Below are 27,960 nucleotides of genomic sequence, written 5' to 3'. Positions count from 1 at the left end.
GACAAAATGCTCATGGATGGCTTAATATGCTACTCATAGAATAGCATAGAAACATTTGGGCTGATTTCCTGTTTCACGTCAAACTGTTAAAGAAAAAGAAGCTTTTGGAAAATCATCAAGAGTGTCCTTCCAAAATCTCTCTGAGTTGAAATTAATGAAAGACCAGATCCTTTTTGACAAAACAATCCATCAGTTTTTATACTAGATCCTCTAATTGTGCATGAAGAAAAGAAAAGAAAAAGTAGGCTCATTTTAAGCAGAAGCTGCTGCCCTTTAATGTGGGACAACAGGGAACAGAAAACCTTTGTTGTTTTTAATACTTAAGTCCCAATTTCTCTCTTTGTGATGCACATGCAACAATTTGGCAAGTGTAAATTTTTTAGGAAACAGCATTTCAATTGTTTCCATGACAAAATACTTGAAGAATGAATCTCACAGACTGACTAAAAAAAGTCTTCATTATTTTAACTGCCCAATTTAATAAGCAAATAATAAAATATAGGAACAGGTATTTTTATTTTTAATATATGTTCATTGTCAATTATATCTAATACAGCAAATAATTAAACTTGAATTATTAGGATAATTACCTAAAATTAGGAAACAGTCACTGCCCTCCACTTTTAAATATGTCAGGAAGCAAGCTGATGATTTTCACTAATATGGCACAGGAAAAATATAAGAGTATATTTATGCACATATATAGGCTTCATTGGCTTATAGCTCAACGTAATTTGCCACTTAAGTACATTTTGAAAAGAAAAAAATAAATATGATGTACACAGAGATAGAAGTGACCATTAGAAAGCAGGCAGAGGGAATGTAGGCTTCATACAGTATAGTGCTTTAGTAAAACTCTAAATATTGTATCTTACCATCACATCTGAAAAAATAACTCATATTGGCTTTCTGTGCTATGAACTGAAAGACTGGAAGAACTGTAATAAGAGGCTACTCTTGGATGCCACAGAATTTTTCTTTTCAGACTGTTGTGGTGGTGTAAGGAATTAAATGATCTGGAAAAAGATAAGATTAAATCTGAGCACAATTACACATATTTTGGAGGGGTATTCAGGTGGCCTCAGTAATGAGGGGCAATTATGACTGAGTGGTCATAGAAAACTCAAGTCAACTGCATTACAGAGAGGGCAGCACACTGCCACAGGGAGGGCCAGCTGTGACAAAACTGACTACATGACATAGGTCTCCACTAGATAGAAAAAGTGAAAAAAAAAGTGAAAAAGACCTATTGCATAGGTATCTAACACCCAGATTTAGTCAGGAGCTGAATTTATGTAACATGCCATAGACATAGATCAGAAAAGATCAAGAGAATTGCTGCAGTCCTTAACCCAGCTAGGGACAGGGAATGGGCCTTGTAAAGTTTCCTTTTTCTTCTAGTGGATCCCATATGTGGGCAAAATCCCAGGCATCCAGCCTGCGAAGGGCTCTGTCCCAGTTCCAAGAGTGGCAATCCAGTCAATCCTGTGAGTGATGACAACAGACAAACCTCAGACCTGCAAAATGCACAAATGCCTTTATAAGGACCAGCAGACCCTACCCATAGCAGTAGCTGTAGCCAAACTAATGTGCCTCAGAAACCATCAAGAAAAGGAAGTTAATTCTAGTCCTACTAAAGAGCAACTCTCCACTTCCTCATCTCTCAGAAAAAGCAATCATACTAAGACATGCACAGAGCATTTTGAATTATTAACAAAAAATTATGTGACAGTTGGACAGCCTCACATGGCATCTGTGAGGCTGTCCATCTATATCTATGTATATTATAGCAACCACATAAGAGCTACAACTTGCATTTTGAATATCATTTAGAAGACTTGGTTTGCTCCCCTTCGCTTTATTAGTATTCTAAGTGTATGCAAGGAAAATACAATTGATGATTATGTGAATCCAATCTAAAAGGAAAACAAAACTCCAATTACACTGGTAGCAAATAAAAGAGAAACTGGTATGTTCACTTAAGTGAGTATAACACTGAAATGTTCATTGACTCCACTACCATTTCTCAGCATAAAATAGTGATTAAGTATTGTAGTTTTAAAGAACAACCTTTAAGCTCATTCACTAAATATATTTGTGGAAAAGAACATGACCTTTCACGAAATGGTTTTAATGAATTTAACCTGAACAGGGAAGACTCATGCTGGCTGACAAGATTTTTGAGGGTGAAGAAGGGTGTCAAAAAAAAAAGAAATAAAATATCAGTTTGTGTTAATTGATGCAGTCTTGTAAAATTATTTTAATATTAACTATTTCCAAAAGTGGCCAGTACACTCTGTGAGCACTCTGGGCTGGGATTTCTTAGCCATGAGTTCTGAGTTTCGGATCAGACCAGGACACACAGGAGAAAGACTACTTGCATGAGTTTGGAAGAACTTATGCAAGAAAAAAGCTGAGTATCAAAGCCAGCTCTTAACAGAACTAGAAAGGCTGAAGCAATTTAAATTCTAAAACATAACAACAGCTGAAGCTAGCTGAGAGGAGAACGAGGATTTCACCTTCTTAGTACTGCCTCTCTATGTTTATTCTCCCCTTCCTCCCATAAACTAAACATTATTAAAAATTAATTAAAAGGCATTTCTAACTCTTTAATCATTCTACGTGTCTGCAAAGCCTGAGGCATTGCCTCAAGTGCCAGAAGGAATGCAAAGCAAAACAGAGAGCTTAAATATGAAACTTGGGAGAAAATCTACACTTACTGAATCCAGGCCGGCCATGGTGATGGGGCTCTCAGCAGCAGCCACAAGCTGCCCTTGGGGTTCTGCTCAGGGTTCAGCAGAGCCTACAGCTCCTGGGACACTGGCACTCTAAAAGGCAGTGCAAGGGCATCAGGGCAGGGTGCCAACACTGCCAACTGCACACTTTTTAAGCTGTGCCACCTATGGCAAGGAGGATCTCTGCCACAGTGCCCAGCTGCCATTGGAGTCAGGGTTAGGGTTATGGCTAGGCTTAGGGTTGAGGGAATGAAAGAGCCTACAGCTCCAGGAACACCAGGGCTGGAACAGGCATGTCAAGGCCACAACATTGCTGTTTCTACATCTTTCAAATTCGGACCACCCATGGGCTATGGGCTCTGGGCTCATCAGCCCCAGTGACAAGATGCCATTTGGGTTCCAGTTAGGCTGGAGATGGCAAGAGAGCCTAGAGCTTCAGGCACACTGTGGCTGGAATATGTATGCCAAGAGGATCATGGAAGGCCACAACATCTTTCACATTAGAAGCATGCATAGGGAAGGGGGCCTCAGCCACAGCGTCACGCTAGGTCAAAGCTTAGTGAGAAAATCCATGTAATTGTGAATGAATGAAGAGTGAAATGAAGTGAACCCAATGGAATGGAATGGAAGGGAAAGGCAGTGCATTGAATTGAGCCAAATATTTTCATTGGTTTCACTTAATTTTAGAACTTTTTGGTTTTTAAAATTTTATTTAATATCTTTATGTGTCATTTCCTGTCTTTCTATTTCTAGCAATTTCTTGATTTCTCAAGTTATATGAAAAACAAACTATTTACACAGAAAGCCCCCAACAATAAACCACACTGAATGGCTCTCTGCCATTTTTTCCCTGTTTGAAGAAACCCCTTCTCTCTTGAAGAGTGTGCCTTTCCCCTGTCTGAAGCAAGGAGGTGAGGTGGTATCAAATAACATCCAGGTTGTAGCCCTGCCCTCTCCTAGCTATTGCAAAAGTTCACTTTGTCCTGGCAAGAACCAGGACAATTTACCTGTCAGAAAGCACAAAAACATGAATTTGCATTGTATCATTGTCTCTTATTTTCCTTAATGACCAAAGGCAAAGCTCAAGGTATGATTAGGAAAATATTTTTTTAATGACTGCAGCCAGTGACATTGAAAGCTGCCTTTCACTTCTGTGGGTGCAGCCCCTTCCTGCTGTGATCTGTGCCATTCAAATCCCTGCAGTCAGCATATACTATCACACCCCACTCTCACAGAAACCAACACACTAACCACAGTACCACCCAAAACCAGGAAGTAACCCTTCATACAGTTTCCCATATTTCTACTCTTCTTGGAGATGGGCTACAAGGGATGAACAGCTCTCCTGCTAAGCAGTTAATAGAATAATGGAATGGTCTGGGTTGGAAGGGATTTTAAGACTCTTTGGCTCCAATTCCCCTGCCATGGGCAGGGATGCCACCCACTGGATCAGGCTGCTCAGGGACTCATCCAGTCTGGCCTTGAACACTTCCAATGTTGGGGCATTCACAGCTTCTCTGGGCAACCTGTTCCAGTGCATCACTGCCCTCACAATAAAGAACATCTTCTATCTAAATCTATCCACTTTCAGTTTAAACAGATGTATGTTTGTACTTCCTTTACCCTAAATTACTCTAAATGCCCCCTGGAAGTGGATTTTGCTGAAAATAAGTAACTTCCTTTGCATGGTGGAAGACCACACAGCTAGTGGAAATCAGGAAAATACAGCAATTCTTTGCATTTAAAGCCAGCGATTTACAAAACCTACAACTTTACTTAATTATAACATCAATGGGGAAGAGATCCCCTCAGCATAGAACAAAGAAAAGAGACCTGACGCCAGTCTGAATCTGTAAAGCATTGCTGAAGCTGGGCAGATAGAAAGAAGTGATAACTATCAAGTCACTTGTGGGTTAGCTGCCAAAGAGACATCACTTCTTCTGCCAGCAGCATGACTGGCAGTAAATAATCACTGAGCCAGCCTGACAGTGAGTAGGAAAGTGATGAGACTGCCACATTCCCTCTCCAGCATGGTCACAACAAGCCCAAGGCTTGCTGCTTGGCAAGTGAAACCCTGCCATCAATTACTGACATTAGAAGGAAAGGCTGACAGAGGCTGAACATCAGTTTTCTTCCCATTTAATTTGTCAGGAATACAAAAATTTGACTTTAGTGCTGGAACGTGAGCGTGGAGAAGATAAAATCAACGGCCACAGTACAGGGTGTGTCCAGCCTCTTGGCCATAGCCAGCAGTGAAGAAAATGCACAGAAGGGTGCTGTTCCAGTCAGAAGGTAACTAGGCAAACACATCAAATTCTGTCCAATGCAACCCACAGGGCCAATCCCATACTGGCAGAATGAAGAAAGTTCATACTCCAATGCCAGAGGAACTGGGACAGCAGAACTTGTACAGCATTTATTTGCACTGGCTGTTATTTGCCTAGTCTTGTTTTGAAAAGCTGGCAGATGAAGGCCACTTTCTACCCATTCCAAGTGTTGGAACATGTCTCAGAGGTTCAGGACTTAGTATATGGGCAGAGAAAAACCACTGCTCCTTTTAATCTGACTTAATTCAGTAGAAAGGGATTAGTCTGGAAAGAAGTTTGACTCACTGAACCTTTTAGGACTGGCAGAGATGATGTATTCCAGTGCAACCTTCCCATACCATGAGTATCTTCCACACAGACAAACTGAGTGCTGAAGACAAAAAAGTTCAAATTTTGGTCAAACTTAGATCTAAACCAAAACTGAAACATGTATCATCCTTATAAGCATTCTGCTCACAGGTTGATAGGCTAAACACTGAAACTTATGGGTGCTACAAATACATGTGGAAAATTCAAACTTAAGTCCTCATGTGGAAAATAATTAATCAATAGAGCTGCACAGATCCATTTTGCAAACACTCAACTAGAAAAATTGGAAAATACTACTCGCAGCCTCTTTTTAAAAGTTGTGTGGAATCACAAACCCATCACTCAAGAGTCCAGGATGAGCTGATAGCTTGAAATTCAATTTCATAATTTAAGAAAGAATTCAACCTCAGAACATCTTTTGGTGAAGTAATCTATCATAGAATATATTCTGTGATTAAAGGACCCACAAGGATCTTCCAGTCCAACTCTTAAGAGCATGGCTCATACAGGGATTGAACCCGAACCTTGATATTGTTAGCCCTACTCCAAACAAGTGAGCTAATCTCAGGGTCAATCAAAGACTCTTCTCACTCTATTAGCTGAAGAAACAGAAGTAATTTTTTTTTAAACTATTTCTTCTGGTCTTTTTTTTGTTTGTTTTGTTTTAAGAAGAAAAGAAAATTACCAGGTTTATAAAAACTACCATTTACTTAGCTGGAAATCAGAGGCTTCAGGAACATCACAAAGAAAATTTCTAGTCCAACAAAATACTCCAGCACTGAACATCTTCCCAGCATTACAGCACATTGTTTTCATCACTCCCTTGAATCTCCAGCTTGTCTCTCAAACTTCCAGAAAACCCCTGGTGATACCTGTACAAGACCTCTTCAGCACCCATGCAAAAATTTATAGACCAGAATGCCAAGGTAGTTGCAATTTAACCTGCACCATGCACACCATTCCCAGCTGAGACAAACCAGCAAAGTTCTGCTAATCTTTCTAATGCTCTACAGCAGCAAAGTCTTTATTGTATCCAGCTCAGCCAAGGTTATCCCTTCACAGCCTCACTAATGGGCCTTGCTGATCTCAGTCACATTCCTGCTCTATCTGGACAGCAGTGAAATAAATCTCCAGCAGAGCAGGCTCTCCTTTCACACAAGCTGCTGGGGTTTACTGAACAGCAGAACACACCCCTGGGCTGCACAGGGAGGCCTTTTCCCACGCTGGAGAACAGCAGTGGTGGTGCAAAGAGCCTGTTCCACCATGGGAGGTAAGAGGCAGCGGCCGACTCCCAGGCTCATGGTCATTGAGTGCTCCGCATAAAACCAGCCAGGCCCTGTGGGAATCAGAGCTGCAGTCAATCTACACGCAAGACAACAGGATTACAAACACACCTGGTTTGCTGCCTCAGCATCGAGCCTGATCAGAAGATAAATGCACTTGCTGAATAGTGTAACCATTGTTGTTATCATGGAAAAAAACCCCAGTGAAGCAGGACAGATGGAGAAAAAAAAATTATTACTTTGATTTCAACAATCCGTGAGTGTAAATATATGCTTCTTAAGGGATGACCAAAGAGCATTTTTGCCCTTGTCTATTGTAATGTCCCAGCCTTGTGGGGAATGGAACACCCAAGATTCCTAGATGCCCATGGTCAAAAAGAATGACTAAAATCAGAGGGTCTGGAAAAATCAGAGGGTCTGGAAAAATCAGAGCATCTGCAAAAACTCGAAGTTTTATTAGTAAATTACACACTTGGCATGGAAAATGGTATGTTAGTCCCTGACCTTTTATATAATAGGTCAGGGACTAACATACCATTTTCCATGCCAAGTGGGCGTATGGCGGTGGGTTTTGGATAGAGGTGTAAGATAAGGAAGAGAGAGGGAAGAAAGAAGGAGAGAGAACCAGTCTTGGTTTCAGTGTGAGTCCAGCCCAGGGTCCTGGGGATGCTGCCTGGGTTTTGTGGGGGTAGCTTCTTATAGATAGATTTCCCTGCCCTGAAGAGAGATTTCTCACTTTCTATGTAAATTTCTTATTATGCATAGCCCTTTCCTCTGGAAATGGGCCAAGGGCTTCAGGGTTCTTTGGTGATCTTGATCCCTCCCTACAGTCCATGCCCACTTCTTGTTCTTGCACTTGCACTGTACTGTGTGGTGCTTATCTTCAGGAACAAGGACAAGGATTTTATCCTGGAAAGTGCTGCACTACCTCTGCATGGGTCCCTTCTCCAGCCACATTTTGTTCTTTCTCACAGCAGGTTATTACTAATGATCCATGGTTGGCTCCACAGCCATCAGCTACTGCTGTTTGAGACATACACATTAACCCTGTATCTTCTGGGATTCTACATCTCTTGATACTTTTATGGACATATTTCAGAGACCATAGCCTTGATAAACTGAAGGGAATAATTCAAATGCTCTCTAGTGCTAAGTGAAGGGTTTACACCTTTTACTTTGGTTTTACAAGCTTAACAAAGTCAGCACCTTCAGTTGGCATTTTCTACACAATCCAGATTTATGAACAACTCATGATCTGGCAAAGACATGAGGATTAAAAGATTATATAAACAGTTTTTCTGAATAGGAAGCTTTCTTGGCTTCAAGTCAAAGCTGTTACAGAGAAATAGGATTTAATAGGACATTTGGTGTATAGGATACCAAAAATATGCTAGGTGGTAACACTATGTAGCTACGAAGTGCTATAGTGAGTAACCAAAAAGGCCATTAGTGTAATAAAGCTAAATGGATAGTGCAGCCTATATATCCCTCCCTTTTTGCCGTCTGCCCATATTTTCAGTACCAAACTGGCATTTATAAGCCCCCTTTTTTTTTTTTTTTCCATTTAGCACAATATCACTAGAAGAAGCAGATGAACTGGAAAGGGTAAGGTGGTAGTGAAACCAGGTGGTTGGTGTAACACAGAAGGCCTGAGCAGCCTAAATATATTTGTACATTGACAGAGGCAACCCCTAGTTCAGAATTACCTCTCCTTTATGGCTGAGTTGACACAGTACTGAGGGAGGGTAACACAAAATACTGAGCTTAGCAGGTGCTAGACATGCCACGAACTATCACAGGCAACAGAATGCTTCAAAGAACACTTTTACTCCACCAGTAAAATGCCAAAAACATCCAATTATTTCAATAGCAAAGAGCAAAGAAGTGATCTGTCACTTTTTTTTACTTGTTGAGACACAGAAGTACTTGTATGCATGGAAATTGTTGATAGAAACACATGCACATTAGTAATATGCATTTTGCACAGAGTATTGAGAATAGCACAACTTGTGACTGCCACTCTGCAGTGCTCCATGGCTGTGGTTTATTCACACACAGGAGCTGTGCCTGGCTGAAGCTGCTTGCCCCCCAACTTCCTCCATTGCAGTGGGGCTTTTCCTAAACTGTCTTGGGATTTTCCTCTGATGTATGCAGACAGGAGTATGCTGGTAGAGCCCCTGGCTTTAATAGCAAGCAGCACATATATCTCATAGAGATGACAGTTACCTTGGCAGGAACTAATTTTATTTCAAGTATCACATGATAACTAGTGTTTCTCTGCAGGAATCTTGTTTACATGGGCATCAAGAGCCAGCAGTTGTTATCTTTGCAGGGCTAGAGTCTGATGAAAGGCCACAAGCCGGACCTTTCACATCAGTATCTGCCAAACATAGCAGGCACTAATTGTATTTTCTGCAACTGACACTTCATGCTGAGAAATAGAAATGGAATGTCATCTTGTCCCCTTGTCTGTCAAGACACATCAGCATGGAAATCTCTTACAGGTGCTCCTCCAAGACAGGAAAATTTAGCAAAATCACACAGGACTTTGGGCATGGTCATTCCAACAAAGACAAATCAAAACCTTAATAATTATGCCAGAAAAGCTATGCCGCAAAATTCCATTATTGACATTAGCTCTTATTTGAATATTTGCCTTATGCAAATAAATCCTTTTACAGACTCAGATTTTTTTTAATGCTCTTCAGGATTATTTCTCCTGTGTTATAAAAATTCTCCTGGGAAAGTTTTGTGTTGCAGATCACTAAGGGAATGCCTTTCAATCCAAAATATCTACCCATGGAGTTAATCTTGCATTTTGTGTTTAATGTGAGCAATAAGGCTTTATGTACAGGTAAGAGGAGAAAAAACAAACCAAAAACCCAACAAAATCCAAAAAAAGAACATATGTACAATCTAAGAAAGAACAAAGAGAATTAATCTAGCTCCAGAATTCTAAATTAACTTAAACAAACAAAAATACAATCATAAGCTAGAAAGCTCATTAAGATAAGTAAGAATAAAATTAACACTTTTAAGAGTACTAATTAACCACTGGAACAATTTATGTTGACACTTTTCATTATTTGCATACTTCAGATCTACACAGAGCTTCTTTCCAGCAAAGAACACCACCATCCACACAGTGAACAGTGTTCAACGTTGTGTTCAATATGGGAATTGCTGGATGAGAGATTATGATCTTTGCAGCAATACAGGCAGACCAAATATTTCAGTAGCCTGGTCTGACCCTGAAATCTGTGGATTTCCAGCACAGAAGGGTCATATGCAGTTGAAGCAGCAATAAATGTCACATGTGGTTAAGTGCCTGAGGACAAGAGCAAATTCCAGTTCAGGGAATCAGAAACGCTTGCTCTGGCCCAGGTACCAGCAGAAGGCCATTTAGGAGGGCACACTGTGCCAGACACAGGCCTGCTCTCACAGGGCTGTGTTCATGGGCTGCCCATTTGATGGCCTGAGCTTTTTCTTTCTTCTGTTGCAAATAATAAAGAGAAACTGTAGGTACATACACACTTGGACATGATTTTTAAAAAGTGTTTTGGTTCTTTATGCAATACCAACTGTTAAGGAGAACCCAGCAATTCCCAGTGCACAAAAAGGCATGTCTCTGGAGTGTTTGCTGCCTACAGCAGGTACTTAACTGGCAAGTTTGTTTCAAGTTGGTTGAACCAATTTAAAAAATTCTGCAGTTTTAATAAACTGATATCCCACTGCTCACCCTAGAACTTCCCTTTTGAGAGGAAGCACTTTACATCGTCCTCATATGTTGTTTTATGTTGGTGCCCCTAGCTACCATGAAGCATGGAGAGCTAAAATGAAAATGCTAAAGTGCTTCCAGCATGAAGCTGCTCTTTTGTGTAATTATGCCTGCTGCTAATAAGCCTTCCATTACAGCCATGGCACAGGTTTTGCTAATCCATTACAAATGATTGGTTGGAATTTAAAACACTGCTGCAAGCATACCACTTTTCACACTGAGCTCACATTGTCAGATTTCAAACACTTTCCCCCTCCATAAGTGACAAGGTTGGGCCATGCAACAACAGCTTTTACCTAAGGGAAGTGTTGAACTTATCACTTGAACCCTCCCTTGGGATTCACCTGAAAAGTATTTTACTGAAAATAACGAGACTGGCTCTGACCATTTCTGGTGTCAGTGTGAACTCCAAACTCAGACATCAGGTTCTAAAAATGTGCTTTACTGTATAAATCCTGCCACTGATCAGCATTGCCTGTGGTGTGACAGCCTGCCTGAACAGGTGAACTCATAGGTAATTCATGCTGAAATTTCTGACAAATCTCCTGTTCTAAAAACTCTAAAATAAACTTTCATAAAAACTAAGAACATATCCAGTACCTTGAATTGTACTCCAAGATGCCTGATTTGTTCTTATGTATTAGACATAACATTTATATTTTTGAAGTGCCACTCTATTTAAACCTTGACCAGTCACAGAGCTGTTACCCATAGAGCACTCACTTCCAAAGCTGCATTCAAACATACACTGCAGTTAGTTAGCTGACAGCCTGCAAGCCTAAAGAGAGGGGAGATTTCAGGAGTTCTCAGATAATTCTGGAATTTTTAAAGCCAAATAAGCATTAAGTAAACAGGTGTACAATAATGCAGGTGTCTATATGTGAGCCACAGTCTGCATGTCTGTTGATGTCAGTGGAGCTTAGACAGCCAAGCACCTTCCCTAACAGAGGACATGTTCCCACCAGCCCATGGACTCACAGCTTTGCACCCCTGGCTGTAAGGGGCTGATGTGCATTCAGTTGTTTGTTCATACCTCTCTGCTGCCCTCTCAACAGTACCACAGCATCCTGCACAACCTGCCCTGGCAGCTGCAGGAGTATCTCCCAGGCTTGCACCATATCCAGACCAGCCCTGGCTAGCTGTCCCAGACAACAACACCCCAAGAAGCACCCTGCACCTGGGAATACTGAGCAGAGCACACTGCCCTAAATGTACTCAGAGTTTAGCAGCAGTGCTGAGTTCCAGCTCTCCTGTACACCCATGCATTTGAAGGCTGTAACTTTAAACAGCAATTCTGCAGCTGAAGAACTGAGGGAGAGCAATTGGTTCTTCTTCCTTGAACATTACCTTAAAAATAATCCAACAAAATACAGCAAAAACCTCCACTAGAAATCATCTGGCTAATTGTTCTCTTTACCACTATCCCTACCTTGTAGGGCTTTCAGCAGCAGCTAATTAATGAAATAGGGGAAAAAGACAAACAAAAAGAACCCAAGCGGATGTCTCAGATTCAGTTGCACATCACATTTCCATGATGCCAGGTGGGGAGAAAGGGCCAAGATTAAGACAAAGTTCTCTTACATCATAATTTTAGCATCATTTAGGAAAACCCTAAGTACAAGATTACAATAATGGAAAGGGCTTTTTAATGTGCAAGGTGCACTTCCACACTGCCATCTTGTGTCAATAACCAGGTTTGCTGAACTTGAGAACCAAACATGCTACAAATACTTCAGCAAGGATCAAAACAGGCAAATAACATTCATTAGGTGGGTTCCTCTGCCTGTTCCCTCCAGGGGAAGGAGGGGACAAAGGAATTTTTGTTACTCACATTTGCCAATGTGAATTAACAAATGCAGATTTGAAGGAGCCTTGTTTAAACCAGGATTTTATCACGGGTGGAAACTCAGCTTCAACTCTTCAAGAGTTTCAGTTTTAGCTCTTTGAGGCCCACTAAATTTGAAATCCCACCCAATTGTACACAAGGAAGCTAATGACATAACCCAGCCTTTTTGCAGACATTTTGTGGGAAAATGAAATTGGAACCTGCATGGAAGTACTTAGCACCATGTAGGATAAGCCAGCCAGGCTCAGAGCATACCACTGCAGGCTGTGGGACATGAGTCAGGCAGCATTGCTGACCACAGGCTGCTAAATTTTCTTTCTTTCCATTTTTCACCACCAGCTAATTTCCATGCCCAAATGATTCCCATGGACAGGGAAACATGACTAGGCTCAAGATGCAAAAACAGCATCACCATCCCTAAATTTTCTCACAGTTTTGCTGCACAACACAGTCCTGGGAAAGGGGGAGTTGTGGACAGGCTAAGATCAATTTGTTGATTAGAGGCTGAGAAACTTTGACTTGTGACCAAAAAAAAAAGTGTCTTTCAGTGTATTTCAGGGCTGGTAGTGGAGACTGTAGATATCTGGAATTTGGGGGCCAGGAGGACAGTGGCTCATTGGTTCATTATTGTAGATGCTGTCTACAACAAATGAAGTCTGAAAACTACCATGTAGAGGGGCATCACACCATATTCACCAAGGTATGTGCCCTTAAGAGAAAGCCAGATCTGCACAGTACCTAAATCAGAATAGCTTTCAGGGAAACAAGCTTCTTCCACAAGCAGCAGAGAGGATTCCAGAGAGCTGTGTGAGCAGGCAGTGTGACTACAGTCTGTACTTGACAAGCAGGGGCTTCACATTGCAGTGCTGTCATCTGTGTTCTATCATGTCATTACTTACCACAACAGTAAAACTGAGACATAGAGCACATTCCAGCTGTGTTTTCAAGAGGAGCAGAACCTAACCCAAAAATATTTTTGGCACTTTATTTCTAGCAATAGCAGAGAAATTTTGAGGAACATCCATGTCTTTCAATTTTTTTCAGGGATGGGCATATAGCCTCACCACTGGTACTGAATACTCAAGGGAAAGAGCATGAAGAGCTTGATGAAAAAGCTGTACAAAGACTTTGACTACAAAGGAAGAGAGAAAAGAAAGAACTATTGTTCTTGCATATATTTATGTGAACAACTTAATCCTGTCAGAACAAATATTTTTCCCAAGATGAAAATCAAACAATTTTATATTTCCACACACTACCTTAGACATGTTTAGCTGAACAGAAAGGACAAAAACTTCTAATAAATGCAACATCCAATTTTTTATTTACAAATATATGGTAATTCAACAACCATTCTCCACTCAGTTTGCAGAGGAAAGAGTGATAGTTACATTTCCAAACAGGAAAAGAAAACTCTCTCTCTTAAATGGATTCCACAGAATATTATGCCAACACCACTGAGCAAATTCTGAGATTATTCTTTGTATTTAGGTTTCAAAAAAGCACATAATTTTAGAAACCAGCATATGGAAAGCAAACACATTTGTGTGCATTTAAATGCAGCTTCATATTAACCTAGAGAATTCACTTTCAGTATACGTCAAAAATAAAGACAGCAATTGCAAATATATATTTATATTAGCTATTTCTCTAATGCTCATTTCAAGAGCTTAGAAACAAAATACCCTCTTCATATACCATTGGAAAGTCAACTAGTTGATTATAAGCCTCAAAAATATTTTGAAGTTATTACTGAAAATATACTTATTCTCTCTTGTGCTCTCGGTACTTGAAGCTGAAAATGTGAAAGCATTTTTCCCAGCTATTTCCTTACTGCAATTACTTTCTTATAAATAAAAATAGTTACATGAAGAATACAAGGTATTGCTATGAAGACTAGACAAGCAAGGGTTGCTCTTAGAAAAAAACCACACATACACACAATATATATATTTATAGATCTACATCAGCAGCAATCACCTCTTCTTGTATCTGCAACAGTGGTTTCATATCTTCATTTGCTTCACATGCAGGTTGGTTGTCCAGCTGTTAGGAAGAGACAAAAGAAACTGTAAGTAAAGTCTAGTTACTGAAAAACTTTTGTGTCAACAATTAACATTTTAAAGTTTAAAACAGTCACTTAATAGCCAAAAAACATTTTAAAGTTTCAAAGACTTATTGAAAATGGTAACATACTAATGTATACATTTGGAATCAAGCAATCCAAATTTAATGAACAATACAATTTGAGTTGAATCCAATTATAGCACTGCAAGTATTTCAGGCCAAGTCATATTCCACAGAACATGCACTTTACCAAATTATCAAGAATTATTTTTAACTTACTTTATTTTTAGTATTAGCACAGAGACAGAGTGATAGTTTCTCTAAATTTACCTTTCAATAATGCAAAATTTGCTAAATTACTGCAACAATATAAAGAACTTTTTTACTCTCTCTGCATACCTTTGTAGGTACTTGTCAATACAGTAGAACGTTCCAAGTTTAAACCACAGAATTAACACAAAAATGTGCAAAAATATCACATAACATTACATAAAATTGCAAAGTGAGTATTAATAACCCTACAGTTTATCAAACCTTTTAGCCAACATGCTCACATTCCAAATTAACAAATAATTAGCCAGGTTGATGTCAAATGCCAACTGCAAAAAACAGGAATTCACATCACAGGGCAGTGCTGTGCTGCCAATACATTTGCACTGCAGTAATTGCATAGCTGGGTTTTGTATTATTCAAACAGCTGATTTCAATGACTAATCACTAATTTGAATACTGTGTTCTGTACCTATAAGTTCTTACAACTCCTGATTTTACTTGTATCTCATAGAATTATGTTTTGAGGTGCCCACTGGCCCAGGTAGATGCAGTCTGAAGGGAAGGGAATACAAACATTTCCTCACAGATCAGCTCTGCTTCTGAAAGGCACTGCTGTGACGTAATGTCAAAGAGATATTAAATAGCAATTCATCCATAATAAAATTACTTATCCAACTCATCCAGCAATATTTCCCCCCAAAAGAAAAGACAGATTAAAAAATAATGTGAGCACACTCCACAATGAGTCTCTCACACATTTGGGTGCTTCAAATAGGAACACAGTTCAGTGTAGTCTTGTCATCAACAAGGAGATACATTCTCCAAACTTTAAATTAGACATGGTATGACCCAGTGCCCTGGATCACCTCCAGATGGGAGTGATTCTCTTCCTCCTTTCAGTGATCACATCAGCCTCTGTGAATGCACTATTACCCTCACGAGGTGTTGTGCTTTCTGGTTTTAGCTCGTGTACCACATCATCATTTTTGTGACTTCTCTTCATGGAAGTCAAAAAGAGCCTCCAAACAGCAATGGCATCAGATGCAGAGCTTCTCTTTTCCTGAGCTAGGTTCCACAGCCAGCAGCTGCCCAGTTCCTGCTCAAACACTGTAGCATGAATATCCTGTTCCCTTCACTGCCTTCCAATCCACCATGAGAAGAATGTGCCGGGCTCATAAAGAAACACAGACATTTTTCCAGGAAGTAATTCAGAAAATATTTCCCTCCCCTGATTTTTATCATCCTACAGAATTCCACATTTGCTACATTAAAAAAGCCATATAAAATTCCTGACACTTATCAAAATTAGGAAGTTGTCTACCATCATCTATGACAGCAGAAAAAAAGACCTAAAAACCACTACACAAAGCCTTAACATCATGCTCCAGTAAATCAGAATTCTGCAAACCATAAGAAGGAAAAAAATTATACTGCACCTTTTAATTAAGATCTGTAAGTAAATCAATTCCTCCTGAACTTGTACCTAAACGAATAACCAATTACAGACCTATAATTCCAATAATAATAGCATCACAAAAAGAAACCAGCATTTGTGCCACCTGCACAAGATAAACTAATTGCTTTCCAGATATGTATTAGGACTGAATAAATACATATTTCAGTTTACTTTTTAAGAAAATATAGACACTTTTTCAAAAGGCTTCTCTGTTATCAAGACAAGCCTGTTTAGCACCTGACAGCTCCTTGACACCACTTTCTTAGATCTATAAAGGAAGGAAGATGACTGTACCATGCTGTCTGCTTGAAACTGCGTAATAACAACTTGGTAAAATCAGCTACCAGTGAGTTAGAAATTAGGAATGACTACCCTACAAAAGACAGAAACTGGCAATCAAACCTTGCTGAACCTATTTGCTAATTTAAAGCTAAACATGAAAGCTATCAAGTGGCTCAGCTGTGCAAACACTTGAGGCTGTACAGCACAGAGAGGAGATACAGGCATGCACACTGCAGTTGGATTGCCTTACTTTTAAATCTGATATAGCAGTCATTGCAGAAGAGTTTGTTGTTTCGGATCCTGACTTCAGCCCCAGAGCGGGATCCACCAAGGTCGCATCCACAGGCAACGCACTGTATCACACAGGAATAATTAGCAACTCCTTCCAAAATACTAAGAAACAAAAATGCTGTTCAAAAGCAGCTCAGATTAAGCTCAACAAAGCCTGAACCATAACCCCACAATCACTAGAAGCAAATGTACAACGATTAGTAGATCAAAATGCAACCAACCCTGAGGAAGTATTTTAAGGCGACGACTGGACAATGAATAGCAGACCAGAAATGCTACACCAAGTAAGCAAACATAAAGCAGACGGTTTTTAGAGATTAGGTCACTTAATCTAATTTGAACTTTGGTTTCTCTGAAAACTAAAACTGGTTTGGCACAAAGAAAAATTTGTTCTCTAGATGGCAACAGGAATTTTGGCACAGAACACCTGGGTGTGCTACTTGCAGATTTCCATGTGGCACTACATGCTGCTGGTGTCCTCAGTCCCTTGGCACTCAAAGCAGAAAATACTCAGGCACTCCCAATTTCCTGGGCTTGCATCACTGGAACAAGTTCTGATTTGGATAGAGGGGGCTGATTTAATTTTTCTTGCATAAACACATGAGGGGCTTGACCACTGCCATGCTAACATTAAACTATTTAGCTATGGTAGCCTGAACATGTACTTGTTGTGAACATGGACCACATCTGGAAGGAATGTAATCCAAAACATAATACTCCCCTTACTGAATTTATGAAGGACAGATACTTTCCCTGCTTAACCAAGTAATGAATCTTGTAAATGGCAGTCTTTTAAACAGCTCATTAATTTTCAGAAATTTGAAAAACAGAAACTTGGCATTTTCTTATGTAGGTTATGAGCTACAGGTGGATGGTCTCACACAGAATACACGTCCTGCAGAAAAGGGTATGGCAACTGATCACTGTGGATTAGTGCTGTCTCTCCTGCTCAGGGAGGCAGAACCAGGAAGGGCTTGGAGTCAATCCCTAGTAATACTCCAGGTGATGCACTTGAGCTGGGCACGGAAGACAACTGTTCTGAATTACACACAGAAATATCTTTCTTGAAGTCAGGGAAGAAGCAGGGTCCAACAGCATCTCCAAGTCACAGTCTAATTCCACATCTAGTCCGAGGGCAAGGGAATGAGACTGCTTTGCTGTCTTTTGCAGGCAAATATTTATTCTTTCAGCTCTGCAAATGCCCCAAGCTGATGGGAAATCATGTTAGTAGGTCTAGTTCTCAGTGCTGGGCATAAGCTAGTACACTTAGCTGGTGACTAGGGCTGAGTAGCATTAAACACACCTTTTGCTTTTTTTCTGGACTTTATCCTGCCAGTTTGAACTCTTCCAACATGCCTTTAATTGGAAAACACCACATGAACACAGTCTGCTAAGGTTAGCTTAGAAAGGACGGGCCATCTTAAATGATTTAATTGCCAGGGTCCAGGTTGAGATTTTTTTTTTAGAGGAGCTGCTTTCTCTGGGAGAAGTGGTTCAGCATTTTCCGATATTTTGCCACCTATTCGAAGAAGGAAATCTTCGATCTCACAGTTCATGTGCTCATCTTGCTTTTCAAAGTCCTACTTGTTAGCTCTGGAATTTAAGAAACGCCTCTAGAGTAGAGTGCTAAATGCCTGCAAATGGGACTGCCTCATGGAAATATGCATGCACCAGGCTGTCAAGAGTAGAAGGCAAAGCAGGTGATTAGTAAGAACCCCTGTGAGCATAACATTGAGTAGCCATGCGTGCTCCTGATTAGTTCCTGTTCCTTCACGATGTGACTCCCAGCTCTCACCTTAAAGCAATGTAAATGATAACAAAGACCAAGAGACTCAATGATCATGGCTGCTCCTTTGCCCAGAATGTTATTACAGTATGAACAGATTTTCTTCCCACTGACTGACCTAAATATAGAACGAAAAACCTTAAAACCAGCTTGAAAATGTTTAAAAGACAAAGAAGAGTTATAAAATACTTTTTGAGATTAAAAATAAAAAAACACATGGGTAAAAAATGGGCTATTAGGCTGCTTGGAGAAAGTATACTGAAAATTAATATTATTTAGAGTAGATCTGAAAGACATGGAAAGCTGAAGTGTTATAATTTACATCAAATTTAAATAGGAACAAGTTAAGAAATTCTGTGACATTCTTGGCACATATCTCATTGTATAAAATAGCTTTTACAAATAAAAAGCATACTGTAAAGTTCAGAGAGTAAGAAAAAAGGTTTTGTGTTCCTGCCTTCTTAGTTGTGGGGAACTATGCAGAAGGCTAAGTTTTAGCAAGCACCATTTCCAAGTCACACCATCTGCACCTTGTTAGATAAAAGAAGGCTAGTCCTAGACATAAAATATTATGTTAACTCTTTGAACATAAACCATATGAAGGTCAGTTTCCATAGATCTACCAAAGTGTTAGCAAATGGAAGTGAGAACAAATTAGCAAATATGGTTAAGAAGGTAATTTTCTTACATCATAAAGGATATAAAAGATTAGCTTAAAAAAAAATGCGGTCAATTTATCAATAATGCCTGAGAGTGTAAGAGCTAGTGAAGTAGTGTTCACTGTTGTTATTTATAACACATGTAAGTCTGTGTGGGATGATTCTCTGGAGTACTATCCCAAGGTATTTTTAAAATGTTTTGAGTACATAAAACAGCAGAGTTTTCTACCCTACCACAGTTGAATTCCATTTTTGTTTCAAAATATGTTGCAATTCTTGCTTTCTTCTCCTAGATTAAAATCAACATCCTACTCTGTAATTCTCCAGGGTCATGGGTTATGAGCATTCCTGAGTGCTCCTCAAGATGATATTGACGACATGCCAGGAAGTGAGGAGGAGAGACCAAGATGAGGGTCATAAAGCGTGGGTTTCAGGAATCTTTTGTTAAAACAAACCAAGGAAAATAAATGTCAGAAATGCCATCTGGAACAGGCTTTTGCTAATCATTTTGGTAACCAACACACAGCTCGGAGACTGCAGATTGATTATTCAAATTCCTTTCTTTTTTTAACCAATGTCAAGCAGTGATGACAAATCTGGGGAATTTTCTGAGTGACTGGAGGAGGGAGGTAATACCAGCCCATACTTCCACTGTCTCCTCCAGCTAGAAAACTCCAGGTATTTGTTAATCAATGTTATGGGCAAGAATAACACATATGCTGTAAGTCCAGCATATACACAAAGTCTGCCCTTCAGTGCTGTCCAACATTTTTATCTTCCCAGAAGAAGGGCAGCCACTCACCTGCTGCGTGTCTGGGACCCTGACTGGGAAGCAGAGAGGGGAGACTGAGCCCTGGGAGCTGTCTGGGATGTGGAGGGGGCTCTTGCAGAGGTGGCCACAGGAGGTGCTTTGCTGGAGGAAGGGGTGCACATGTAGGCTCGGTTTGAGGTGGACACCGGGCGGCTAGAATCTTGACTAGAAGATAGAGATAAAGAGGATGCAGACTGGTTCAGCCGTGAGTGGTGCCTCCATGACCTCATTCCTGAAGAATCAAGATTGTCCAAAGACTCCCCTCTGCAACAGAGATACAAGCACCTCAAATGTAAATGGCAGTACGGACGGAGCAACAGAGCTATATCCTGACTTTTTTAAGAGAAAGCCATTAATCTTGCATTTTTAATATTTTCTGGGATTAATATGTTTGTTTGATCACCCTTGAGAGAATATTGAGCAATATTCTTCCTGCACAAATTTAAAATGTATGGGTAGGAAATTATCCTTTGTGTCCAGGCATAGTTCTCATGGTAAAAAAAAGGCGAGGCAAAAGCAAAACACTTCACTGCAGCCTTATCAGGGAGAGCTGTATCAAAATCCACAGTGCAGAAACAGACCTCAGATACCAGCTTTGTTTATGTTTTCTCCAAGGGATACCAGATCAAAAATAACAATCCACCCAGACTGGATAGCATCACCCAGGTACAAGGTGTTGGCCCAATAATCAAACACTCTCCTGACTGATAACTTGGCTGTTTCCTAAGTGACAAATCCAACACTCATACATTAAATAAAGCAAAAAAACTATCCCAACTTTATTACATATTTCTATGTTGAAAAAGGCATACTTCTTCACCACAAGAATTCATTTCCAAAACAGGTTGCCATGCTGAAATTCTTAAATGCATCTGTCAATGACAAGGCACACCATTGATTTCCATTGCTGCTGTACCAACCAAGAAATAAGCAGCTGAGTTACTAACAGGTCACATCCACATTCCTTACTTGCAAAAAAACCCATTCAATCCCAGCTGTAATACAGATACCTTCTTCTATCTGTGCTGCTATGCTGTCTGCCTTACAGCATTTCACAGACTCAATTTGTCTCTAGGCTCTGTAATACAGGCTAAAGTTCAGAATAACCAAAGCACAATGTATGATGAGAGACAGAGTTAATTTTTAATGTGATTCCTACCTCCTCATACTACTGCTGTACAGACTAATGGGCTCCTTATGTATACTGGCACTGCGCTGCCTAATCCAGCTGCTGTCCGTGTGTAGAGATGTTTTCTTTCTCATTTCCTGAAGGATTTGCTGTCTCTCCAGCTCTGCTGCAGACAGGTTTTGCTCCTTCTGAGACTTCTTCTGCGACTCACCCGTGTTCCAGGACCTCTCTGAATACTTGCTCTGGGTACCTGTGCAGGCAACATGTGCAAACATCACCACAGGGCACAGAAGCAGTTATGGTCCTGTCAGCACTCTGGCTACAATTCCAAGAGCTATTGTTCATCATTCCATGCACAAGTTATTCCAGTTCCCTTTTACAGCCGAGTAAAACTTACCAATACAGCATTACTGAAATTTTTTTATTTCCATTAACGTAGCCTTTTACATAATGCTTAATTTAAATACATTCTCCTTCACTTCCTAAGTGTATATGCATTGACATTTGTACTCTTTTTAAAAGGGTATCACCTCTTTTAGAGCCATAATTTAGACTCTTCCACCAATACAAACTGAAACATCTGTAAAATGCATAGTTAAATGACAGGATACATTCTTTCTCTTTAAAAGTTCATACTCTTTTCTTCTGTAAGTTGTCTCTGTTGACAGGAATTTCTTTCTTTCTTTCTTCAAGGCACTAAAAACACTGCTTTATATTGTTTTATATAGATACAAAGGGGACAGGTAAATCTTTCAGTTAATTGGATTATGTGTTAACTACTCAGTTGAAATGAAATTAATGGTATAGATGGTCTTTGAGAATTTGGAAGGGAAAACAAAGAAGCATTCTTTCTCCAATAGGTGTTGACATATCAGAAGGGAACAATTTTTTATTTCCTAGATTCAGTACATATTCTTCATAGTAAAAAAACAATTAAGAAAATTACTCAGCAGTAAGTCATTCAATTGAAATTTCAATCCTTTTAAATGCTGCTCTGACGGTAGATTAGCTCTTGGATTTAATGGTATAGATTATCATTGTAAAATACTGTGGAAGTTTACTTTCTCTTTAGTTTCAATGACAGTGCTTTAATGTATGAAAGCAACATTTTTAATCTGCAATATATCCCTTAATACATCTACTTTTCTTTGATTACTTGTGTCTACTTTTTTAAACTGTGTTTTAGACATAAAAGTAGCTCGCAGGCATTTTTGACTGTAACATATTTATAAAATTGGTTTGTTTGCTTTGCACATAATTCTTCTAATATAACCAAAGTCATATATCTGAACTAGAGTCCAGGACACATATGCCATTGTGACATATCAAGAGCTGACTTCTTGCTCTATTATTACCACACTAACTGAAATTACGAAGACAAAAAGTTGTATTAAATACGTTCATCATCTTGGTATGTGCAGCTTTTTTTTTTACAAAACTATACATATCTTCAATGATAAAACTGCATGATTGATTTTATCTCATGTAAAAATCTTATGTTAAAATTTAGGCATCTAAGAGCCATTTGTAATCACTGTCTTCAAATGGGTAGTTAATCATATTTGTCCTCAGCTTTTATGTTGACTGTATGATTTTCCTCTTGCTGTTGAAAGTTCATTAAATTGGGGCATAGTATGAATTCACAATGCAGCTATTAAAAATACTCTAAAAATTAATTTTCTTAGAGTGACTGTATGTACACGTTTTTTTCCTCTTAGTTCCCTCCCTCCCAAAAAAATTAAATATAATGGAAATTAGACATTACTTACCATTTCTGATTGTATTGACTTCATTCAGTTCTGTAGTTGACTTTGACTTATTCCTAAGGATATAAAAACATCTGTCTTAATTATAAGACCTCATTACAGACACAGCTCTTATCATTGCAGATGACAGAACCAGTCCTCTTTTTTTCACTATTCCTCCCATCAACCATTTATGCTATACTTAAAACAAGAGGCAAAAAATAACTAAAGACCAAGAGGATGCTAAATGGAAAAAAAGTCAATATTTAGATCTCAATAGATAGCCACCAATTAAAAGTTAAAATTTTGCACTGAAAGTTGTCAATGCTTCAGGTATAAGGAACTGATCATTGTACTTGTTTCAAAAAAACAATTTAAAAAACCAAATTCTTCCCTGTGGAAGCTTTGTGAAGACTGCAGTCAGACAAAGAAGCAAGAATTTTCAGAGCAGATTTACAATTTCTTTGGCTTAATGAGAAACTGAAATCATACTTCAGCACTGTTACTAAACAGCAAGCAAAACAACCTCTCAAAACCCTGCATGCAGATTGCTTTTGGAAAAATTTTCTGTTCACTGATTATACCTAGCAGCATAATTTTTAATGAGTTTTAGCCAAGAAATGGCATTTGTCAAAGGCCATATACAGGAAGACAAAGCCAAAAAGTTTGTTTTCTGACAGTACAGACCAGAAGCCTCAGCAACACCTCTGCTGTATTGTTAGTCTCAAGTAGTACAGCCAATTTTTTAGTTTAAAATAACTCACAAAGAAAGGATTTTAAAATAAATCCTTTGCTTGGTCCCAACTCAAAGCTGCTACATTAATGTTTTTACACATAACAGCATTGGCTGCACAACCACATTTTGAAAGAATCTTGTCTTTTATGTAGAGATAAATGATGCATAAACTACATCACATCTTGCTTCCTTAAGTTTTTACTGTCTGTCCTATGGTGTGGACCTGTTTTATTATCTATTTAAGAAGATGCAACACTCTCACAGCTGCTTGTAGTGAAGAAAAAAGCAGTGTCCTCCTCACACATATATCCAAGATGTAACTATTTAGTGCTTGCTCCTTCTGAAGTTAGATCTAGATATTCCATTAGTAACAGACCCATTAAATGTACCTTGTAATTTTTGGAGTTCCTCGTTATATAAGAGAGGTATGCTCACTTCAGCTACAAGAAGTGATTAATTCTACAGCAGAAGTCACCTTTCAGAACTACTGAGATGCAATGCAAAACAAAGGCTTAATTTGTAAAGCAAGAGATTGTACCTTAAAATTAACTTGTGTAAATTACGGGAGTAACATGCACTATCCCCTTGATAAATATCCTGCTGCTGCCTCTCACTTCCCTTCTTGTTTACTCTCTCAAGTTGCACAACCCGAATTGGGATGACTGCACCTTAGTTTGTAGAGCATGCTATGACACAACCACAAGAGATCTGAAATTGTTTTCCAGCCAGGTAAGTTTAGTACTACCCACATATTTACCTCCTCACAGTTTTGTTTCTCCCCGTAGAATCCCACTGACTAACTGTTGCTTACAACGCAGTGTATAATTTGACAAAAGTGTGGCCATTTGTTTTTTCAATATGAAAACATGCCATAAAAACTGCAAAACACAGCAGCAGGCCAACATATCCATTTAGCTGCTATGACTAAAGTTTATTAGAATTTTAAAAGTTTTCTAACAAAGAAATGGTGATGTTACAGTTGGTGTTGAGATTCAGTATTGGACATACCTGTCAGCAAACAACTGGCCAGGCTGTGCCTCAATGGTTTTAGAAACTTCATAACGCTCATAATGTCTATTGGAACGAAAAGAAACGTTATGTTCACATACAGAAAAAGACACACATAGTTCCTAAAGGAAATATTCAAAATAGATCCTGAAGGAAAAAAAAAAAAAAAAAACAAAAACAAAAAACCAGTTTAAATTAAACCCCCCAAACAAGTAAAGTTCTAAGGAGTCTTAATTTAACAGTCATAAATACAACTGATAAAAGAAGGCAGAAAACGAAGAGTTGACAGAAAAACTGCCTGAACTTACATTTTTGTGAAGTGACAAGGAAACCAAACATGAGCCTGCCAGAATGATTATTGCTAAAGATGTTTCAAATGTGTATTGATTCAATTTCTTATTACCTGTCAATGACAGGATGGCCAGCTCGATCCTCTATTGTTTTAGATACTTCATAGCGCTCGTAATGTCTAGAAGCAAAATAAAGATAAAATGCATATTAAAAGAAAATTCTAGAAATTGAGCAAACAGTAAGTATCCCCAGAGAAAACTTAGAAAGTTCAGCTCTGTTAAAAGAATCCCAAAGACTAAGGTGCTGCAAAAATTACAAGCATCAGTATACAACAGTGATTATCTCACCCATTTCAAAGCCAGGAGGAAAATTTTGTCAAACCACAGCTGTTCTATAAAAATTACATTTTTATTGAAGAAGAGTGTACAGGTGCAGTTTATAAACTCACTAAGTTCCACAGAAAACACTCTAGCTGACTGTCCCCTCCCTCCCTTTGCAGCAAGTATCATGCCTTTGCAGGTGTTTATATAACGTTTCAGATTTCAAGTCTTATCTTTAGATATCATCTTATAGCAAATATTTAACACCAGATATTTTAAAGCCCAGTTTCACTGAATTTGCTCCTTTACTATTAAGCAAAACCTCCCGTGTTTAGCAAAACACATCCTTTGGCAGCAACCTCAGAGGCAATGAAATCCCTGTGGACTAAAGAATGTGCCAGGGATTTAGATATGCAGATATTACAGCAGCTTAATAAGTTACCACACAAAGTCCTATCATCTTGCAACTGGGACAAGCTAAAACTGTAAAGTTATCCTGGCTCTGCTGTCAGGAAGAACCTGTTCAGCCATTGTAGCATTGTATCTCTGCTTTGCTCAGCAGGCATATCAAGCAGCAGTCATTTAGATTAAACTAAAGTAACTCTGGGTCTTACAACCTCTTCTGCAAATATATGCAGTTTTTTTAAATCATACTACTTTCTCCTAAGGCTTAGCTTGATACTACGTGTTCTCTTTAGTCATCTCTTGTTACTTACATAGGAAAAGAGATAAACCTTAAGAGAAGCCAAAAGTCATACACAAGGCAGTAAGGCAAATGGAGACAAAATAATATAAGGTTACTGGTTTAATCTGTTTTCAGACAGATTAATTTCCTGTAACAGTAGTCTGAAAACTTCTGGGCAAGAACACAAATTGAGAACTAATAGGTGGGGATTTGTTTGTTTGATTGATTTTTAAATCAAGCTGCTGAAGAACGTAATGAGAGGAACAAACATATCTGCAGTGGATATTTCTAACAGGCTATGATATGTAAGCAAGTAACGGTTCACTCATATACCATGACATCCCTCACCTGTCAAATTAACCCAGTAGTTAAATTACAATTAAGCTTTATTGTAACACTGTTGAATTAAAATGAGAGATAAATCTGTAAAAATCAGCCATACATTTGTTGAAAAAGTGTTAACTTTGTATTTCTTCTGGAAGCTCTGTATGTTAAGTCACTGGCTGTCACGTTGAGTCACTGGCTTGTGCACAATTCTTACAAAATTTTCTCATTAAGTCCTTCAGATCCTCTTTCATTTGGTTGTAATTACAGTACTTACACATCCCATTAAAAAAAAATAGCTGAAGTAGGGAAATATAGCACTTGATTCCTGGGGAAGGACTGTGTTATGCCTGATCCTTCCATCTTTGGAAAGAAAGACTATGGTATGGGATTTTGCACCTAGTGACTGAAGCATGAATCTCCTCATACATTCAGGACAGACACAGCCCCGTTGGACACGGATTTGAATTTGCAGAAGGAAGAGAAAGTACATCCTAGCACAAGTGCACACCTTTGGTACTGAGGCACCTCCACTGACGCCTCCCTCTGCTTTTCCACCTGCCGCCTCTGCTCCTCCAGCTCTGCCTGCAGCCTCTGCTCCTCAGCCTGCTGCTGCTCCCTCTCTTTACGCTGTCTCTCCAGCTCCAGCTCTTGGAGTTCCTGTTCCTGCTCAAAATGCCTGGTTGCTTCTTCCTGGATCATCCGTTCCTCCTGAAGCCTCCTCCTTCCTTCCTCCTCATGCAGCGAGCTCGCTGCCAGCTCATTTTCTCCATCTCGTTCTGGCTCCTTGGGAGCATTTGCTTCCAGGCTTGCTGTCCAGCTGGACACAGGTGGAGCCTGAGAAGTGATAGATGTTGTATTTAGGGTTAGAACAGTCTGCTCCTGTAGCAAAGAAAAAAAAATAATGTTTTTAGGGAAGGGATCTGTTTTTTAAATAGATTGCTCCCTCAGGAAAGGTAATTTATTCTATAAGGTAAGCATGTATAAAAATCATCCCCAGCACTTCCAGTGCAAGATGCAGGGCACAGTTTGGTTGCACATTCTCCTAATTCAAGAGCTTCAATCCACACACCAGCCTTAGCAAGCACCACAGGCAAGTGTGGCCACAACTATGTGAAACATTCTGCTTTCCAAAGTATCGCTTACATGTCAAACCATCCCTTCCCCACTTAAATACCCATGGAAAACAAACCCGTCCATGATACCCAGCATTTCTCCCTACTGTTTTGACTTAGGAACCTGAGACCTATTTAAAAGTGTATACACAAAGATATACACTGCAATCTATGTCAGACCAATGAATTTCACATGAATCCTCATGTGGAGGCATCTCCCACTCTCTTCCATTCTACTACCATTTCAAAGTCAAGCCTCAGACCTATCACTCTATGACTCTTTTCTCAAAAATGAGAAAAGGCCTTTCAGTGGTCAAAAGATGTTTTAGTTGCAGGAAAAGAAATAATGTTGATGGGTCCATCAAAATCTCTTATGACAGAGAAAATACAAAATGGTTTATATTCTTGTACAACAAAGTCCTCCAACAGCTCAAAAAGCTTTCTTATTGGAGTTCTAAGCCTTAAATTATGGTCTACTCATTCACGACTGTGTAAACACAACTGATCTAGCTTGGATGCCTGAAGCAACACTCACTTAGCAGTAAAGAGGAGATACCTCAGACAGTTCCCATACTCAGGAAAAAACTTGTTCATCTTCCCATAAACAACAGCCACAGAAGTCAGCATCTACAGAAACTACACACATATAGTGTTTTAAAATATATAACTGGAAATCTAAAGTTGATTTAGTATGTAAATTTATC

General features: G+C 39.2%; 1 protein-coding gene across 1 annotated transcript in view; it reads right to left on the bottom strand.

Moving 5' to 3' along the window:
* Positions 1-13,592: 13,592 nt before the first annotated feature.
* The window catches only part of LMO7 (LIM domain 7), a 131,718-nt gene continuing 117,350 nt past the window's right edge, over positions 13,593-27,960 (bottom strand). The window contains exons 27-35 of the mRNA XM_058822655.1: positions 26,653-27,023; positions 24,925-24,990; positions 24,522-24,587; positions 22,802-22,854; positions 21,063-21,282; positions 19,895-20,167; positions 18,443-18,551; positions 16,607-16,709; positions 13,593-14,324 (exon numbers count right to left, since the gene is read on the bottom strand). Of these exons, the coding sequence (XP_058678638.1) occupies positions 14,302-14,324; positions 16,607-16,709; positions 18,443-18,551; positions 19,895-20,167; positions 21,063-21,282; positions 22,802-22,854; positions 24,522-24,587; positions 24,925-24,990; positions 26,653-27,023 (1,284 nt within the window). The 3' untranslated portion in view covers positions 13,593-14,301. The remainder of the gene's footprint in view (positions 14,325-16,606; positions 16,710-18,442; positions 18,552-19,894; positions 20,168-21,062; positions 21,283-22,801; positions 22,855-24,521; positions 24,588-24,924; positions 24,991-26,652; positions 27,024-27,960) is intronic.

Source organism: Ammospiza caudacuta, chromosome 2 (assembly GCF_027887145.1).
Source record: "Ammospiza caudacuta isolate bAmmCau1 chromosome 2, bAmmCau1.pri, whole genome shotgun sequence".
NCBI classification, from domain to species: Eukaryota; Metazoa; Chordata; class Aves; order Passeriformes; family Passerellidae; genus Ammospiza; species Ammospiza caudacuta.
This window is presented reverse-complemented; position numbering and strand designations above follow the sequence as displayed.